This window comes from Urocitellus parryii, chromosome 1, assembly GCF_045843805.1.
Source record: "Urocitellus parryii isolate mUroPar1 chromosome 1, mUroPar1.hap1, whole genome shotgun sequence".
Taxonomy (NCBI): Eukaryota; Metazoa; Chordata; class Mammalia; order Rodentia; family Sciuridae; genus Urocitellus; species Urocitellus parryii.
This window is the reverse complement of record NC_135531.1, coordinates 214,058,947-214,079,868: the sequence shown is the minus strand read 5'-3', so window position 1 is coordinate 214,079,868 and position 20,922 is coordinate 214,058,947. Positions and strand designations below refer to the sequence as shown.

General features: G+C 36.9%; 1 protein-coding gene across 1 annotated transcript in view; it reads left to right on the top strand.

Moving 5' to 3' along the window:
- Nucleotides 1-20,922, top strand: part of Pla2r1 (phospholipase A2 receptor 1) — a 112,782-nt gene that overhangs the window by 67,208 nt on the left and 24,652 nt on the right. The window contains 8 exon segments of the mRNA XM_026393095.2: nucleotides 1,156-1,358; nucleotides 4,773-4,918; nucleotides 8,284-8,368; nucleotides 11,345-11,477; nucleotides 12,183-12,218; nucleotides 12,677-12,834; nucleotides 19,018-19,082; nucleotides 19,573-19,676. Coding sequence (XP_026248880.2) covers nucleotides 1,156-1,358; nucleotides 4,773-4,918; nucleotides 8,284-8,368; nucleotides 11,345-11,477; nucleotides 12,183-12,218; nucleotides 12,677-12,834; nucleotides 19,018-19,082; nucleotides 19,573-19,676 — 930 coding nt within the window.

The window sequence follows — 20,922 nt, the reverse complement described above, 5'->3', positions numbered from 1 at the left end:
TCCTTAACTGGAGGCTCCTTGGGGTTGCATATTCCAAGGGCTGAGGGCTCAGTCACAATCAGAATCCACCACTGCTGCCTCTGCTTGCCCTGGTCCTCTGAAGCCTCCACCTAAGTGTCTATTGCCATTGTTTATAAATCTGTTTCTCGAACTAAGAGCTGGTTCTTGTCTGTTTTGGTCTGTCTCCTTTCTAGCCAGGATACATGCTTTTCTGTGGTTGCTGAATGTGGATTTAGTTCATAGAATGGTTACCCTGGATTCAAGAAAAAATAAGTTCATTCGTATTTAATTTTTATTCTATTTTTAGAATAGAATTGTTTTCTACTTCTCTTCGCTGAAATTTGAAGGATTTTTTTTAAGCAGTCTTAGGAGATTTTGCTGACAAACTTAAAATTTTTAAATCAATTTGCAAATTGTTTCTATGCAAAAATATAGTTCTTATGATAAAACATTCAACAAGCCTAAAAGAAAAAAAAATGAAGTTTGGGCCATAACTAAGCAGTCTATCACTTTTCCCAATATTCCACACAAACTATGCAGGGAGGCAGGGTGGATCTTTGAATTTAGCTTCTCATTTAAAAGCCACCTACCCCTCCTGCTTTTCCTGATGTCTTCCCCCTGTTCTGCCCCCAAAGCTTTTTCCCATTTCAAGAATTTATCTCATTCCCTCCATTCTCCCATGGTTTATGGCTGATAGTTTGGTTCTTTGTTGTGTACCTTGTAGTCTACCTTGAATCCATTATTTATGTATTTTCCCCTGTTGACTCTAGTTCTCAGAGGATGAGCACTATACACTTTGATTTGTTGGTTTTTTACAATGGGATTTTAAAGCACAGCATTGAGCTATGGGGGATATTGCCATTCCATGTAGAAACTACTCCTAGTTTCCCATGATTTGCCATCTGAGCTGAAAGTAGACAATGTCCAAATTTCAGGCTTCACAGCCTCTTTTCTCTCATTTTTCTATCTTCTTTTCTCCAGAGATGAAGAGAAATGAGATAATCATGCCAATAAAGCATCCTTTTTAATCTTTACTGTTCTTGTCTGGCTTCTTCATTGTGAGATGTCAATTATTCAACACTCTGAAGAGCTGTCTTTTGAGCACATTGTGTTTTTGTAGTCTGGTATTTTAAATGCTTGTTTTCTGCTTTATAGGATCCAGGGGTGGCTGTGTTGTCATGCGAGGCAGTAGTCCACTTGGTCGTTGGGAAGTGAAGGACTGTAGACGGTTCAAGGCGATGTCCTTGTGCAAGCAGCCAATCGAAAATCGGGACAAAACTGAGCATGAAGAAAGATGGCCCTTTCACCCCTGCTATTTGGACTGGGAGTCGGAGCCTGGCCTGACCAGTTGCTTCAAGGTGATACCAAGTGTACTTGAGCATTCACAGTATCATTATTTCAATTTGATCCATGTATCACAAATTCCTTTATTCCAACACTTTGTTTTCCCGAACAGTGCCTGGCACACAGCAGGTACTTAATCAATATTTGTTGCCTGTCTATATCCTTTCATTTATATTCAAATAATTTTTAAGTAAAAATTGGCATATTCCTGGTGATATCAAAGGCCTTCTCATGAAGATTATCTGTTAATTGGAAATACCATGCACCAGTATTGACCCCAGGGAGGGGAACTCCATGCACTGGTTATCATTTCTGGGGGAGGACTCTAAACACCTGATAAATTGCTAGTAAGTTTCTTTTCTCTGGCAGGAGATTTTGCACAAACTCAGCTGCCAGAGTCTGAGTCCAGTGAGACAGAACACTCAACAAATCAGGCAAAGCAACCTCATTATTCACAGATGGGCTGCAAGAAAAAACAGAAACCTAGGATCCCTAGCAAGCCCATCTCCCAAACCACAGGAAAACTGCTCAGGGCAGATGGACTCGTCTGCACATGCCCTACTTTGCACCATAGCTTGGAGATTCAAAGAGGCACTTCTCTGTGGCTTTAGACCTCAGACACCACTTGGGTTACTGGGCTAAAGCATTACAAGACATCCTGTTCTAGGAGGAATAAGGACAGTTTCTCCTTCCCTCAGGATGTTGCATTCTGCCCCCAAATTGCTATCAAGAAGTGGAAGAGCTGGGATAGCCAAAGTCATTTAGGATCCTATATAATACTGAAACCCTTGTCAATATTGTTCTTATTGCCAGGCACATACCAGATAAAGGAGGCCAGTTCTCACTGGGTATTAAAATAGTAAAATTCCATATTTGTAAAAATGTGAATAAAGTGCTTATTATGGAATAATACAATTTTGCCACTAAGAATAGCTTTTGCAGCTTGCCAGATACCAAAGATAAAACAAATTAATACATTCAGTTAATATATAAATATGTTTGTGTGTAGCTTGCATGCATACATATGTGCGTTTGTGTATGTGTGTATTTGAAGAAAAAGACTCTGTGTGTGTGTGTGTGTGTGTGTGTGTGTATTTCTTACTGAAAATGCTTGGGACCAAAAGTGGTTTGAATTTTGGATTTTGGGGATATTTGCATATTCATAATGATATATCAGATATGAATATTTGCATGTACATAATGAGATGAGACTTGAATGTGAACACAGAATTCATTCATATTTCATATGCAACTTATACACATAGCCCAAAAGTAATTTTATACAGTATTTTTAGTAATCTTGTGCATGAAATAAAGTTTGTGGGCATTGAACTGTCATTGATTTTAGAGCATTTTAAGTTAAGGATGCTCAAATATATTTATATTTTTTATATATTTACATAAAATATATATTTATATATGTCTGTGCAAATCAGCTTTAGATCATAGCTTTAAATCAGTTCCTACAATTTTCTTGTCAAAAATACATTTTGAAACATGATGTTTTGTCTTGGTTTGTTCTATAAATAGAAATTCCCCAAGTCCTGGAAGAAAGTTCTTCTCCAGTAGCTGGGCACATGCAGAGCAGGATGAAGACAAACTCTAACTCCACAGATATTATAGCTCATCGGTTACATGGAACACTTATGAATGCACTCTGTTTAAATATACACATATAAAATTCCACACTAAATTCAGAGAATAATAGGCCCACAAGGGACCTCATAGAACTATAAGTTAAACTTTAGAAATGAGTAAACTGAGGCTAGTGAGATGAAGTGATTGCACAAGATCACAATTATTTATTGACAAAGTTGGAATAAATCCCTGGTCTTGAGTCTCTGGTCCAGCACTTTCTCTACTATATATCATCCCAATGTGTCAACAAATGCATGGTATGTTTGATGTGCATGGTGGTAGGATTTATGAATTTAGAGTGATTCAGGAAGATGTTCCCAGAGGAGGCAAGTTTTGACATATAATTTAAAAGATGGAAAGGCTGTGCTGTGGTCCACAGGACTTGGAAAGCTATTCATTCTGGTCTCAGCAAATCAGAGCCTGGTGAAGGTTGACTGCAGGGTATATCTGCCTGGCAGAAGTGGTTCAGGCTTAGTACTGGATATTTAAAATTAGGAGGATGCAGAGGCCCAGAATCAGGAGCTCTGGGTCTTCAGTCCCTCACCCTGATCTTAAATAAAACCAAAAACAGACCCTCCCTACAATCAGTTTCTTCCTGCTACCCTGAAGGTAGCAGAGAAATAGCAGATATTTTAGATATAACCGAATCACTGCATCTGCCAGTTCAGCTAAGACCCAAAGACCCTATAAATATACCTGGCCAGATTCATGATCATATTGTTAATCAGCTTTTTGTTGCTGTGAAAAAACACCTGAGATAAACCACTTTAAAAGAGGAAAAATTTATTTTCGCTCATTATTTCAGAGGTTTCAGTCCATGGTCACTTGGCCCCCTTGATTCTAGGTCTATTGTAAGCCAGAACATCCTGTCAGGGAGGGCAAAGTAGAGCAAAGCTGCCAGGAAGCAGAGAAAAAGAGTGGGAGTTGGGAGGAACGGGAGAGACAAAGCACCCAGGAACAAAATATACCCTTTAAAGGCACATTCAGAGTGGCCCACCTGTTCCAGTTAGATCCTATCTCCTAAAGTTTTTATGGCCTTCCAACAGCATCCCCAGCTGGAAACTAAGCCTTCAACACATTTGGGGAACATCCCATAACATTCAGCTAATTCTGTTAGAAAGCAGTCTACTGAGATGGAAATTCATGGATTCAGGAAGCAAGGAGTCATGGGTCTAATCATAGCTCTGCCAGTTTGTAGCTGTGTGGCTAGAAATTCTTAACCTTGCTTAGCTCAACCTATCTAATCTTTTGCCAAGCAGTCATATAGGCAAGTCATAGGAGATTAAGTTTTGGTGTTTTGGTTTGTTTGTTTGTTTGTTTTAATAAAAAGCTTCAGTTAGGGGCTGGGGCTGTAGCTCAGTGGTAGAGCACTTTCCTAGCATGTGTGAGGCACTGGGATCAATTCTCAACACCACAGATAAATAAATAAAAAAAGGTCCATCAACAACACACACATACCCACACACATAGAGCTTTAATTAGCTCATTTATAAAACTGAGTTTTATTCATATTCTCCGAATGAATTGGTTGTAAGGATAAAATGAGCCAATAGTTTTACAATGACTAGGCACATTCTAGTTCAATAAATGATACTTCCATTAGGTCAAGCTTTCAATAAATAATAATGAAAAGGTTTGCTTAACATGGGAGAAGACCTCGGTTCCATCCCAGTAATGATAAAAAAGAAGGAAAAGAATAATAAAAAACATATCACTATTATTTTCTTAAACAGAAGTGAACTACCACACCCAATCCACCACAGTGTTAATATTTTTCTTTTATTATGCAGGTATTTCATATTGAAAAAGTTCTGATGAAAAGAACATGGAGAGAAGCTGAGGCATTTTGTGAAGAATTTGGAGCTCATCTTGCAAGCTTTGCCCATATTGAGGAAGAAAATTTTGTGAATGAACTTTTACATTCAAAATTTAATCGGTAAATATTTTGTAATTTTGAAAAATTATAGACCATCTCCTAGTAAGGGCTTCTCATGGGTGAGTATCACAAATAATTGTTTAAAATCCAATATTTTGTCTCAAACCTAAAACTAGTCACTAATTGTGGGGGGAAAAAATCTACATACACATTATATTGTATCAAGCTCACATTTCATAAAACAAAGAAAATAGTCATGATAGTTTTGATATTTGAAATCTTTTCTGTGTACCTCAAGTCAGATTTTTAGAGTTTTTCTGCCAAACAATATCCAGGTCAGTGATTTTCAAAGTGTTGTCTGAGTATCCCAAAGGTCCTGGACGCCAAAAACAGAGGGGGCCAAATGGACAGCACTCCAGGTCCTTGTTCATTGACTCACCAGAGTAGCTCCAACCATTGCCATTGCTAATTATTTTCTATATAAAAGGAGTTCCACTCAAGATTTTGTTTGGGGGGGAAAATCCTAGTAAAATCTGAATATTTATTTATTTATTTATTTAGATATTTTGTTAGTTGTAGATAGACACGATACCTTTATTTAAGTTATTTATTTTTATGTGGTGCTAACGATCAAACCCGGTGCTTCACACATGTGAGGTGAGTGCTCTACCACTGAGACACAACCCCAGCCCCCAAATCCTAATATTTTAAAAAAACTCCAATCCAACCCTGTAATTTTAAATTTGAGGAAAGAGGCTTTCACTTATTTGTGTCTATTTGTAAGTTTATATAATCTTGAGTTCCATGGAGTTAGAAATTCAATTCTTTGAATTGGAAAAAATCTAATGGTCTTGGGTTAACACCAAACTACTTTTTGAGGAAAATCCTATCCTTCCCCATAAGTTTCCTTGCAGGACACTCCCATGAAGAAGTTAATATATAACATCTATTGAATTGTTCATCTTTAGTGTTTACAAAAATAACCTTAAAGTCGAAGTTTTTTGGTGTGTTTTTGATGAGAAAGAAGTACAGGAAAAAGACAATTTCCATTTTATTATTATTTGTGGTTCTGGCGATTGAACCCAGGGACTCGGGCATGCTGGTAAGCACTAAACCACATTCATGGTCCTAAAGGTGGGAGTTTTGACAACCTCCCCCACTTAGTTTCATATAGTATTCCATGGGGAAAAGATATTTTGTGGCTAAATATGATTGCAAAACAATGTGCAATCTTGGAAATTTGCTATGTATATTATTATTTAAGACTTTTGAGAAGGAAGCACTTTCTTTGTTATTTTTTTATTTTTATTTTTTGGTGTGGTACCCAGGATTGAATCCGGACCTCACACACATACCACTGAACTGCATACATCTCCAACCCTTTTTACTTTCTTATTTCCAGAAGGGTTCCCACTAAATTGCCCAGGCTAACATTGAACTTGCAATCCTCTACCTAAGCCTCACCAGTAGATGGAATTACATGTGGTGCCACTGTGCCTACCTATAATTCTTTTTTTTGAGAACACTTATTAACATCCCACCGAAACTGCTAGTCCCTACAGGAAATGCTAACTGGAGACAGTGGTTCCAGAGCCTGGCCAATCACCACACTCTGGTCCCATATCACAGCTGCCAACTCAGACTTTCTGAAGCTAATATTTAAGAAACTTCTGGCTAACTGTATTTTTTTTTTTCTAGAGATTGAACCCATGGGTGCTTAATGACTGAGCCACATCCCCAGCCCTTTTTATTTTTTATTTTGAGACAGAGTCTTTATAAGCTGCTTAGGGCCTTGCTAAATTGCTGAAGCTGGCTTTGAATTTGTGATCCTTCTGCCCAGCCTCCAAGCTGCTGGGATCACAGGCTTGCGACACTGTGCCCGGCTGGGTAAACTGGATTATTAAACCAGGTGTGGGGTCACAGATACAAGGGAGGGGTGGTAAATTATGCCATGGTTTGTTGCTTTAGTTCCTTACAAAATATATTTGCATATTCTGCCCTTTGATTTTGGCGAGGTTTGCTAAATAAAACAATCACATGCAAAAGACCTCCTAGCTTAAGATTAAATATCATTATGTCATTTCTATTTACATAAATTCTCACACTTATAATTTCTAGTAGAATTTTATGCCAAGCATCTTGATCTTCAGCATCTAATCACAAAAACTATATAATATATGTTTTATTTATTTTTTGCCCAGACTATAGAAGGGAATTCAGTCAAATCATGCGCATGGTGTTTATTTTTAAATTATACAATGTGAGGGAATTTATGGAGAGAAAATAAGTATCAACTTGTCTTCTATGAGCAAGTATACAGCAAGAAAAATGAAGAACTCTGAATTCAGTGAAGAAAGAAAACAAAAATTCTCAGCCTGGGGAGAGAGGTGTGGGTTGGGTTTCCAGCCTATTTTGGTGATTAATAGACTTGACTTAACCTTAGGGCAGTCATTCTCACCTTCTCACTACCTTGACTGCATCGTGTCACCTGGACACTGACTGGATAGGCACAGCTCAGACTCTCTAAGTTGCACTGGACTTTAATTTGTATCATTCAGGCAGAGTAGCTCACGTATTTCAGAAGCAATGCTTCAGAGTAGGCTTGCTTCTCTGCACTAAGGAAAATAAAGCATCTGCCATGACTTCTGAATCTTTTAAATCTTTAATTCTTCAAAATTATTCTCAGAAAATTATCTTAGTGAGATGGTTCATTGTACAATTAGGCTTTATTGCTTGATTTATTGAGTACTCTGAGATTTGACATATTTGGACTCTGCCTAATAGGAGGGAAGATTATTCTCTGAGGAGCTTCTTGCCAAGTCTAAACCAGTGGTGACTGCTGAAGTTAATCTACCATGGCCCAGGCTGATTTGCTGCAGAATTATTTATGTTGTGATCTGAAAAAAAAATCCTACTGTGTATTCTTTTATCAAGTGGGAATGATGGTGATTTACTTTCAAGAGAATACATGAAAATTTAACAAAAGAGCAACAAAATCAAACCACAGAAAAGAAGTATAAATAGTAATGTTGTATATGGAGTAAAGTAGTAAGAAGTTCTCTAGGAAAAATATTTTCCAAAATTTCTTTCCCACCTGCTTTCATGTGTTATCCTGAGGCATCACCATTTCTGATAAGAACCCCATGTCCTCAATATGCATTAACTTTTCTCCATCTGCACATCACCAGTGAACAAGCCACACAAACCAAGAGAAATAGGATATGACTCTAAATCTTATCCCAGCTCATTTTGTAGCACAGGGTTTGCCATTAAAAATATTCAATCAGTTCGTGTTGATTGGTTCAATCCTGCCAGTAGCATCAGCTGTTTCCTGCACATATAAATATTTTAAAAGACTTTTTGAACCTTTTTACATAATGTAAATTTGATCAGAAAGGCAAAGTTTTTGTTTCTTCTCTTCTTAGGACAGAAGAAAGGCAGTTCTGGATTGGATTTAATAAAAGAAACCCACTAAGTGCTGGTTCGTGGGAGTGGTCTGATGGAACTCCTGTAAGTCTTCCCAAACTGGACAAAAGGAGATGAATTCAAAACAGTGGCCCTGGAACCACTTGGTAAACTTGGTCGGTTTTCTAAATGATTCCTAGAAATAATGACCTTTATTCTCCTATGACACATGGCACTGGACCATGGTACCAAAAGAATTATTTTGTCAAGGTCCTGGAAAACCTTCACTAACCAGATTGTTCTAAGGTTGCCTATAGTGTCTCATTCTGAAATCAAAATCCCCCCAAAGTCCTCCCAAACCATTTCCTATGTGAAGAGTTATTTCGTAGAAAAACAACAATTCTGTAAAATAATGCCAGGTGTCCTTTACCCTACCCCTCCCAGCCTGCATAGGGCCTGACTGTGTCAGCATGGGACCCTTGTCCATGTCACAATGAAAAGGAGACTATTTTGGAGAACTGATTTTAGTTTATCTCACAGTTACGGTTTTGATATGAGGCATCCCCCAAGTGCTCCTGTGTTAATGCAGGAATATTCAGAGGTGATATGATTAAATTATGAGAGCTGTAACCTAACCAGTCCATCCTTCTTTGAGTGAACTGATTGGGTAATTGAGGTAGGCAGGGTAAGGCTAGAGGAGGTGAGTCACTAGGGGTCTACTCTGGAAAGGGTGCGTCTTTTCTGTGGCCCTTTCCCCTCCTCCCCTTTCTTGGCTTCCTGGTTGCTATATCCTGACTGAGGATATAGCAGTCTCTACCATGCTCTTCTGCCTCACCTTGGGCCCAGAGCACTGGATTCAGCCTACTATGGTCTAAATCTCTGAAACCAAGAGCCAAAATAAATTTTCCCTTCTCTAAGTTGTTCTTGTTGGATACTTTGGTCACAGCAACAACAAGCTGACTGACACACCACTCTAAAAGGACAGAAATGTCAGCCTTAGAAATATCACTTCCATCTCAGGTAGAACAAATTGTTCCAGAAGTGTGTGGGGGGTGGAGTATAGCTGTTCATTCAGCCTCATTATTTGCAAACCTATGTGAAGGAGAGAGAAAGAACTCACCACTGAGTTCTCTTTTCAGGTACAATGAGGAATTCTCACATTTTCCCTAAGGCAGTGGAAATACTGAAGCATATAATATCTGAGACCAAAATGGATCCATCCTAGGGCATGTGCAAAATCAAGTTATTCAGTTTCACCTGAGAAACAGGGAGACTAGTAAGAGCCTGCAGTGAATTTTTAATGCTTCTGCTGTTTGTTGAGCCTTCACAGTGTTCCACGAACTAAGCTGAATGCACTCCTGCATGATCTCATTTCATCCCCACAATGGCTCACAGCAGTGGGCAATAAATGATGAGTGGGTGGCCCAGAATAATGCAGAAGAGAGCCAGGATTTGCATATAGGTGGTCTGATTCCAGAGCCACAATATTTGATATTTCCTAGTTGGCAAAATATCAGCTGCCAAGCTTTGAAATAGTAAAGACCAATAGAGAAAAGTCCACTACATAGATGGAACTCAAATTTGTAGCCAGGAAGGGATTTATTAAAAAAAAAAAAAATCTGTGCTTCTAATGGTAACAAAAATAATGATAAAGGCTTGCTAGTTAAAAAACAAAAATAATATTTCTGCTCCAATATTGCTTCTTTGGAAAAGGTATCAGGAGCAAGAGTGGGAAGACAGCTTAGAGATCACTCAGCTGCATCTATTTTGTTAATGAAGAAACTGAGGCCAAGAAACAATGGAGCATTAAAGTCAATACAGCACTTAAAAAAACAAACATGCACCGGGTGTAGTGGTGCACACCTGTAATCCTAGCAGCTCTGGAGGCTGAGGCAGGAGAATCACAAGTTTAAAGCCAGCCCCAGCAAAAGTCAGGTGCTTAGCATTTCAGTGAGATCCTGTCTCTAAATAAAATACCAAATGGAGCTGGGGATGTATGTGGTTCAGTGGTCAAGTGAAGTTCAATCCCTGGTACTCCAAAAAATAAAAATAAAGACAAACAAACATGCTACATAGAAGTTGAGAATACTTCATTTTGTTTTACTAAAACACATTCATTAGTAATAAGAGGAAAAAAGACTATGGTTCAGAAAACAATGACAAAAAGGCCGTGAAACTATAGACTGAGGTCCTATGACCACTTCCTGCTGGGCAGAATGAATTCACAACATTCTCTGAACCTGAGGATAAATATATTTATGTCAGATAAATTGTTCCAGAAGTGGGGGGGGGAGTATAGCTGTTCATTCAGCCTCATTATTTGCAAACCTATGTGAAAGAGAGAGAGAGAACTCACCACTGAGTTCCTTTTCAGGTACAATTAGGAATTCTCACATTTTCCCTAAGGCAGTGGAAATGCTGAAGCATATAATGTAAATTGTTGCACAACTGTATATATTTGAGGAGGATTATAAATGGTTTCACACATCCTTTTTTTCCAATTTTTTAATCGCAATTTTACTTGTGATCCATCCACTCTTCTGTCAGATAAGCATTAAATAGTTGAAAGGCTAAATCTTTATGAATTATGGAGCTATATGACCTATGTGGTCACTCATGGAAATTTTTGGTAGTTTCCTGACTAAAAAGCTAGCTGTGGATTAGAATTTAGTTATGAGAAACTAAAAGCTTAGCATATACACAAAGGAACCAACATCAAAGGTGATGCCCAGATCTGGCTCATTCTTGTGCCTCTAAGAAGTTTACCCAGGATCCCAGAGTAAGACTAATCCTGCCAGTTAGAAAATAGTGCTAACTCTGAACAAAGTTTGCACCAGATTTCTTCCTTCTAGAGAAAGGAGTCGCATGCCCCCTTTTTAAGAAAAAGCATCTTTAAGAAAAAAAAGATGCTAAACACTAATTAGCTTGTTCTTCACAAATGTGGAACAACCTTTAACTAGAACGACACGCAAACATTTCTGAAGCTTCATCTAGAAATCTATAATGATTATGTGCACGGAATTCTTCTTTGATCTTCTGAAACTTCAATCTTTAAGGAATAACAAACTTCATCTGCTGCAGGTTGTCTCTTCATTTTTAGACAGTATTTATTTTGAAGAAGATGCAAGAAATTGTGCTGTGTATAAAGCAAATAAAACATTGCTGCCCTCACACTGTGGTTCCCACCGTGAATGGATATGCAAAATCCCAAGAGGTAAAAATATTAATAAGGTTTTTACTTTATGCTTGAACTAATAATGTGTATAACACTTCCCCTAGTGAAGAGATCTAGAGATTCAAAATCAAAGCACCCTGAACCACAACGCCAACAGCCTGCATGATGGAGCAAGTTGCACTATTTTAGTAAAGAATATATCACAGGGAACTGATGAAAGATAACCACCAGTGCTGTATGCCGTTAGTCCACTGGGAATTAGGGCAAACGGCCAATATTACAGAATATTTATTATGCAAGTACAGTTGGAAAGAAACGTCACTGACATTACAAGCAAATAGGATTACTTGGGGCTGGGATATAGGCCAGTTGGTAGAGTGCTTGCCTTGTATGCACAAGGCCCTGGGTTCAATCCCCAGAACCATAAAAAAAAAAAAATAGGATTACTTGGACCATGAGTAAGTAGAAGCCCGTAGCACAGCATGTAACACACAGTAGGCTCGTGCCCTTTCTTCTTTAATCAGAAATCTCTCTGGAAAAAAAAAAAAAGAAAGAAAGAAAACTCTCTGGAGCCTCCTTTTTAAGATGCAACTTGAACTGACCATATTCCAAACAACACAAAGTACCTGTTTTTTACATGATTGTTTTTTAAGGTGAAGTGAACTATAGTATGTGTAGAGCTGAAGTGAGTCAGAGACACCTGTGAAGAAAGGTCAGTCAAGGTGGTTTGCTTTCACTTTACAGATGTGAGACCCAAGATTCCACCCTGGTACCAGTATGGTAAGAACTACCTTGGCATTTCTCAAATCTCTAATTATAAACTATCTAGGTGCTATTATATACCTTTATTATATTATCACCTTCCTCCAATTGAGCCTCTCTTTTCTCATGTAAATCTAGAGCTAATTTGTTCAAATTAATAAGTCAATAATTAATTGATTAATTAATAATTGAAGTCATTAAATATGATTGAAGACTAATATCATAACTTAATTCCATTTTTATGACACATGATTTTAAAATATCATCCACCCTTGACCTTTGAATACTAGTATAAGTTTCTTATATGATGTAGAACAAAAAAAAAGTAAATTATGTATTTATTTATATGTGTGCATGTCTGTGATTGTGTTTGTGTGTGTGCATATGTCCTGACCAGATTACAAATTTGAGGTCAATCATGTGTATTATAACCTTCAACAGATTTGGCACCATTTGCAGGTTTATTTTTCTTTCAGATGCGCCCTGGCTCTTTTATCAGGATGCAGAGTACCTTTTTCATACCCATGCCTCCGAGTGGTCCTCCTTTGAGTTTGTCTGTGGCTGGCTGCGCAGTGATATTCTCACAATTCATTCCGAACATGAGCAAGAATTCATCCACAGCAAAATAAGAGCGGTACTTGAATATAATTCACCTTGAGAATTTCTCATTAGCACCTTCTTCTGTCCTTGTACAGGATTTTTTTTTTAATTTGACTTCAGACATTCATTTAAATTTCAGTAAAAGCCATGGATTTTTGAGAATTGTTTTTCTTCCAGTTATAGAGATTAAGAGAAAATAATAGAGGGATTTTCTATGTTGCTTAATCATTTTACATCTCATTATTTATTAGCAACGTTAGTGAATAAGTAAAGTTTATTGTTTTGTAAGTGCACTGATTATTTAACACATATTTATTGAGAGCTCTCTAGGAACTAAGATTCCATCAGTGATTAAAACTGACCAAAATTCCTTCCTTTATGGAGTTTATAATCTAGTCTGGGATGAAAGATCATAATCAATACAAGTAAACAGAATTACATAATACATTAGAAAAGCATAAATGGATAAATACAATGAAGGAAAATATAGCTCAAATGAAGGATGAGGAATGCCTGATTGGGTGGAGGGATGACAGTTCTGATGTTTCAAATCTTACATGAATATATGACTTTTAAATTTGTAAAGATTCAACATATAGAAAATTACAGTATTCAGTTTCCACTTAAGATAAAAGACCAGCCTGAATCTTTTGAGGAACTAGGAACATACAAGACCTGACCTGATAAACAATAAAATAAACTGCCAAGGAATAACATAGTCTTCAGTGCATGTCTACAGTTAAGATTTTCTAAGTATCGAGCATGTTCCAGGCACTGTGAGATTTGTCAGTGACACAAAAATGTAGGAGACAGTCTCAGTTTTCAAAGAAGCTGGAGATACACACACACACACACACACACACACACACACACACTACATACACTATATATATATGTAAATATATATATATACATATACTTCAAAACATCATGTTACACATGATAAATATATATATACTTGACCTGCCAATTTTTTTCAGAATTATAAAATAAGATGCTAAAAATGAGAATGCAGTAAGTAAAATGGCAGCTCTAAGGAGGAAAAATCTCCCTCCTAACTTCCCTTAAGAAACCTTTGAAAGCAAAGCCAGTTATTTTTTTTAATTTAACCATATTTCATAATCTCCCCAACTCTTTTAATAATCTTTTCATGTCTTTGTAAATTGATGGTTAAAATGAAGCATGAACTTGTAGGAAAATATCTTTTCCCACAGTTCTTGGAGATTTTCCATTTCTTTATCCTTTGCGTTACACATACAGCCAGCAAGATACAGGCAAGTTGGGACTTCTGCCTCCTTATGATGGAAAAGCCAAGAAACAGATTAGGTGACAACCACTCCGTCCCACATAGACTCAGTAGCAGAACAACCTCTACTGCCAGCGCCCTCCCACTATTGGATCATATGCTATTTTGCCACCTCTTTACTGCTACAAATGGAACACTCCAACCAAAACTGTCATGTTCAATATTAACACATCACATACCACAATGTCAGAAAATTCTTTTTTTTTTTCTTTAGCCAGATACCAGACTCTGGCTGTAGGTGGCGATAACAGGAAATCAGGTGAATGGCTGAAAACCAGTCTACCACATGCAAAGTACAGGTTCCAAAAGGAGCTGTGATTTTGCAATACTTACTGAACAGAGCCAGGCACTGGGCTAAGTACTAACATCTAATTCCACTTAATCTTTCCAAAAGCCCTCTGTGGAAAGTCTATTATTAGTATATTTTACAGATGAGGAAGCTAAGACTCCGAATAAGCTAAGCAACTTGGATACACAGCAACTAAACCATGGCATTTGGAAAGGAACCCAGATCTTTTAAAAAACCCTACACTATGCTGCCTGTGACAGCAGACAGCAGGGTCAGGGTGAATAAAAGCACAATATCTACACTATATTAAAATGCTCATTATAAAATCCCTTCCCAAAGGTGGCTGTCAGCTATGTCTCAGATGTGAGCAGTGAAGGACTTCTTTTTTTTTTTTATTTTATTATTGGTCGTTCAAAACATTACATAGTTCTTAATACATCATATTACACGGTTTGATTCAAGTGGGTTATGAACTCCCACTTTTACCCCCTATACAGATTGCTGTATCACATCAGTTACCCTTCCATTGATTGACATATTGCCTTTCTAGTGTCTGATGTATTCTGCTGTCTGTCTTATTCTCTACTATCCCCCCTCCCCTCCCCTCCCCTCCCCTCTTCTCTCTCTACCCCTTCTACTGTAAATCATTTCTTCCATTTGTATTATCTTGTCTTACCCCTCCTTTCCTCTTATATGTCATTTTGTATAACCCTGAGGATCGCCTTCCATTTCCATGCGATTTCCCTTCTCACTCCCTTTCCCTCCCACCTCTCATCCCTGTTTAATGTAAATCTTCTTCTCAAGCTCTTCGTCCCTACCCTGTCCTTGTTTACTCCCCTTATATCAAAGGAGTCATTTGGTATTTGTTTTTTAAAGATTGACTAGCTTCACTTAGCATAATCTGCTCTAATGCCATCCATTTCCCTCCAAATTCTATGATTTTGTCATTTTTTAATGCAGAGTAATACTCCATAGTGTATAAATGCCACTTTTTTTATCCATTCATCTATTGAAGGGCATCTAGGCTGATTCCACAGTCTTGCTATCGTGAATTGAGCTGCTATGAACATCGATGTAGCAGTGTCCCTGTAGCATGCTCTTATTAGGTCTTTAGGGGATAGACCGAGAAGGGGAATAGCTGGGTCAAATGGTGGTTCCATTCCCAGCTTTCCAAGAAATCTCCATACTGCTTTCCAAATTGGCTGCACCAATTTGCAGTCCCACCAGCAATGAACAAGAGTGCCCAGTGAAGGACTTCTTTCCAACAGAGCTGAGCTCTTCTGGGTATTTCTGTAGGTCGTCCCTCTTCGTCTTGCCTCTTAATTCATCTCCTAATTTTGGGGAGGTAGGAAGACAGTGGAGATAGCAAAGTTAATACCTCCCGTAGAAGAGAATATAAGGCTCCATGGGTTCAGCAGTTTGAGAAGTGACAGCCAATGCCATAATGTAGTTGAAGACTCTGATCTAACCTTGCAGCGCCTTATTCAGCAAAACTGTAACTCTACCTATGCCTGTGGGAATATAGAGTGCCCTGTCAGGTTATAGGTGACCTGCCCTTTATGGGTATAGCCTACTGTGCCACAAAAGAAAATTATTGGAAGATACACAGTATGGAGACTAAGAAAGGAGAATGAGGACTCTCTCTGTCCGTTTGGGCTATTAAAACAAAATACCATAGACTGAAGGAGGGGGACTCACAGACAACAAAATTTTATTTCTCACATTCCTGGAGACTGGGAGTCTAAGATCCAGGTACTGGCAAATTCAGTGTCTGAGGAGGACCTGCTTCCTGTCCAAAGACAGCTGTCTTCTCACTGTGTCCTTACATGACAGAAGGGATGAGTTCACTCTCTGAGGTCCCTTTTAAAAGGGCACCAATCCCATTCATAAATACTTCACCCTTGTTACCTAATCACCTTCCCAAAGGTCCTTGGGGATTAGGCTTAAAACCTGTAAATTTGGGAGAACACAAACATTCAGCCTAAAGCAGGGGCCAAGGGAAAAGAGTATCAAATTAGAAAAAGGAAAGTTGTAAATTTCCAAGCAATTATTATATCTGCTATGTTGGCCACTTTGTCTTGGTGGGGGTGATGGTGGTATTAATGGTATCTGTTAATGTATAAGTAAGAAATCCCATAACTAAGAATGTACTACTGCAATGGGTCAATCTAGGAGAAATTATTTTATTCAAGAATGAAGAGCCAAACTCATAGAGGTCATGCCACTAGCTTCTGTGGCACATCCATCTTATAAACGTAGGAAAAACTGGAGTAAGTAACTAAATGCTTTTAAAATTGTGAATGTGTTTTATATAGCTTCCCTCCCTATGAATAGTTATTATTAGAACTGCAAAAAAAAAAAAGTTTACTTGGAGTATAAAAGAATTATGTACCAGAAACCTGGATACAGTTTTTAAAATCTTTCCATCTTGTGGAAGAAATCAGCCAGTGCCTTCTCCCTGAAATTTTGAATAATAGAAGGCCACAGACACCATCAAAGTGAATTTTGAGTATTTCTTTGTTGAGTATTCTTGATAGTTAGATAATGCCTTAGGTAAAAAGCACTTAAGAGTTATTAGATATGAACACCTATCATCAGTTCACTTAGCTATATTATATTTTATATTATTAACACAAATTAGCATTTTTATATTATATTACACAATATTTGCATTTCAAAATGAAAACAACCTATTACCATTATTTTTTATTTTTTTTTAGTTGTTGATAGATCTTTATTTATTTATTTTTATTTATTTATATGTGGTGCTGAGAATTGAACCCAGTGCCTCACACATGCCAGCCAAGTGCACTACTGCTGAGCCCTAGCCCCAGCCCCTATTATCATTATTTTTAAATTTTATTTCTAAATACCTATAAATATATATCAAATCCATTAGTCCTCCTCCAAAATCTAATTTTAAGCCCTTAAGGTAACTTGGTTTTTGCCATTTTCTATGGAAACATTTTAAAAGGTGACAGGCTGTTCCTCTTTATATAGTTTAGTAAATTAAATATATTGACTGTTGTATTTTATATCTTTTTGGTAAGCTCTTCCCATATGATGTTACCTAGGTACAACAAAACACAATTGATCTTATAAAATTCATGATCATATCGCATTTATTAATAATGTTTCTATTGTCGTGATCTTATACCTAAGCTAAAATGCAAAAGATCCATTTTTCACAGGGATTTTTCTGTCTGGGTATCTTCTAGCTTGTCCTGTGAAGCTTTGTGCCTTATCACAACAGGTCATGATGGGCTGTGTGGGAGATGACTGTACCATAATTGAGGCGGTAATCAATATGCCTCTTAAGATGCAATAGTTACCATTTCCCTTTAGAGATCCTTAATTGGGGGAGTGAACAATCAGGCCATGATTTGCACTATCGTGGCACAGGAGTCCTCTTTAGATGGAATGAAATTGTTGTGGTTCTCCCACTAAGTTCCCAGCCAGTCTCAGTGGACCCATTCCCAAGTCTGACAATGAGAATCTAAATTCAGCATGTAGGAACATGTCCACGAAACGACACCTCAGGGATCCAAAATTACAATTGTTCCACCTTGCATTTATTCTCAAATTGCTGATATGGCAGACAGCCACACTGTTTAAGGAGTAAAAATACCTGTTTATAAACTGGAATGTTAGCAAGCTATTAGGTTTTGTTGTATGATGACCTGAAATTCATGCAGAAAAATAATAGATCTTAAAATTTATTCCCATCTTTACAAAAGAAACGAATGCAGACTTAAATATATATGTCTTCAAATTAACAGATTTTTAGCATAGAAAACTAAGTTCCAATTCAACACAAACATACAATACATACATCATAAAAATACTGACTCAGAGATCTCAGAGAAACTCCCTCTTTCTCTCTTATGGATAAAGAAGAAATTATAATTCCCTAGGTCATGAGTCCAGTATTATATCAGCTGTAATATGTGTTTATGTGTGCATACACACATGCATATAGATTATATTTCAATTTTATACTTTTTGTGCTTAAGACTGAAGGATTACAACTGGTATAAAATTAATAAAACATATAAAGATAATTTTCTAGTTGTCAGACACTGGAATTCTGTAGTATTCTTTTGTCCTGTATTCTATCTCTCTATTTGAATGCTAATACTGTTTAAAGCTTAACAATCAGACTAACACCTAAATTTCAAAATCTTTATTCTATTGATGTCTTTGTATCTTGAATTGTTTTTCAAATAAATGTGACATCTGCAATGAACTTCTGTAATTCACTGAGAGGAAAACAACACTAATTTTTTTAGTCAGAAAAAGAATTCATCTTCTATTTTACTTTTTATAAACTCTTTAAATCCCTTTTACAGAGTTAGAAAATTTAGTTTTCATGTTGTATGGAACCAAAGTGATTTCAATATTTGATTCCAATTTTCCTTCATAATGAGGGGATAATATTTTAGAATAATGAAGTTTCAGGCTTTCTCAAGATCCTAGGCCTTAGTTCCTCTTTCTTAGATAATTGGGTGAAGTATTCAAGATTAGAAAGCTATTAACCTCGACTCCATTAATCTTAATGGTGAAAAGGGAAAACAAGGAGAATAAATGCTGACAGTTTCTTTATTTTTTTTTGTTTTCAATAGCTATCAAAGTATGGTGCAAATTGGTGGATTGGACTTCAAGAAGAAAGAGCCAACGATGAATTTCAGTATGAACCTAGATTAATTTGCACTTAATTTTGTTTGACAAGATTTATGTACAAAATGATTAGACTAACTAGATCTTAGCGATCAATTTGTTAAACAACCTTCAAACATTATCTTTAACTTATAAATTTTCATTTCCCTAGACAACGACATATTTTTTGAAGTCTACACCCATGAAACCATTACCCCATTCTACGCGATAAACATATTCACACCTTAAAAAGTTTTGTCCTGCCCTATTTCTTTGCTTATTTTTGTGATAATAACAGTTAAAATAAAATCTACCCTCTTAGAAAATATTTATGTGATACAATATTGTTAACTATAAGTGCTTTGCTGTACAATAATATTTTTCTGAGTTTAACAAAATATTATACTTTTAATCCATGCCCCAGAACTCCAGAATAGTGTTAAGAGTTAATACTGTTTAAAGCTTAACAATACTTAAAAATGTAAAATGAAAGACCCTTAAAGTTTTTAATTTTCCTACAGTTGGAGAGATGGATCACCAATAACATACCAGAATTGGGACAAAGAAAGAGAAAGATCTGTGAATAATCAGAGCCAGAGATGTGGCTTCATTTCCTCCATAACAGGTTATTTTATTTATTCTTGATTCAGTTTATAATACAGACTTTTCTGGAGGCTTGAAATCTCCTTTTTTATTATATCAGTTCAGTGAGGAGTTTGGTGACTTTTCAGTTGACTGCGTTTAATGTCATAATCTTAAGGCTTAATGACATTCCTTCCATTTAATCCATGTATTTGTGTCCTTGAAAATAATGTACATCTAGATAAGTTCCTCCTCATGAGCCAAAACAGCACCAAAAATGGGCCCATTGAGACTGTTAAAAAAAAAAAATGTGCCTGACAAATCTGTTTTCTCTAAGAAATTTCAATGTAGAACCATGTTTTATCTATTTCTTGTATCCAATCTAAAAATGTTCAGAACTTGAACCTCTATGAAATTTACTTCTATTTTTCCCTAGCAAACATTTTGATTCAATTCGGCATTCTTTTGCTTTTTTTTTTTTTTTCTTTTCTTTACATACCTGGCATTGACTAAGCATGCTTTGTGAGAGCAAGGGTTTACAAATTGGATTTAAAAGCACACTGATGCTGAAGTCTGCTTTATTTTCATCAGCACAGAGCTTTTGGGGTTGCTTGTCCACTGTCTCCTCCCACACTTTCTAATTAAAGATCACAATATCCTGGAATCTAACAGATTCATAACTAACCTGGGACCCATGTCAGGAGAGGGAAAGCAAACCTGAGTGGGAGGGCCTCTGCAGAGAGTTAGGAAAAGAAAACAACATGTGGTTAATCAGCTTGCTTTTGCCAGCAGGTGTCACAATAGCCTACAGAAAAGGGCTATTTTTTTGAGTCTGGGAAACTAGCAGCTCATCTGTATTGAAAATAGCATTCCAGCCCCTACTTTAAAGCCAGCGTCTTTTTGGCTCATATTTCTGATACTAGGACTCCTGAACTTGCCCTTACAATTTGCATGCATTCTGCCCTGTTCTGGAATTTATTACTTGAATGCTAATGAAATGCACTCTATAACACTTATTCTGAAAACAACTCTTCTACATTTAAAATCAGTTTTCAGGAAGCTAAGGACTGGAGGATGTATCTTGCAGTGGACATGTTTATATGAGTCTGGTTTTGTGAAGGGTCAATACTAGAGAACTACCAATTTCTTAGAAGTTCCTAAATTAATTTTTCTAAATTATTATACAGGTTGAGCACCCTTACATGTAATGCTTGGGACCAGAAGTATTTAAGATTTCAGGGTTTTATGGATTTGGGTTATTTGAATAGGTTATGCCAGGTGAAAATCCC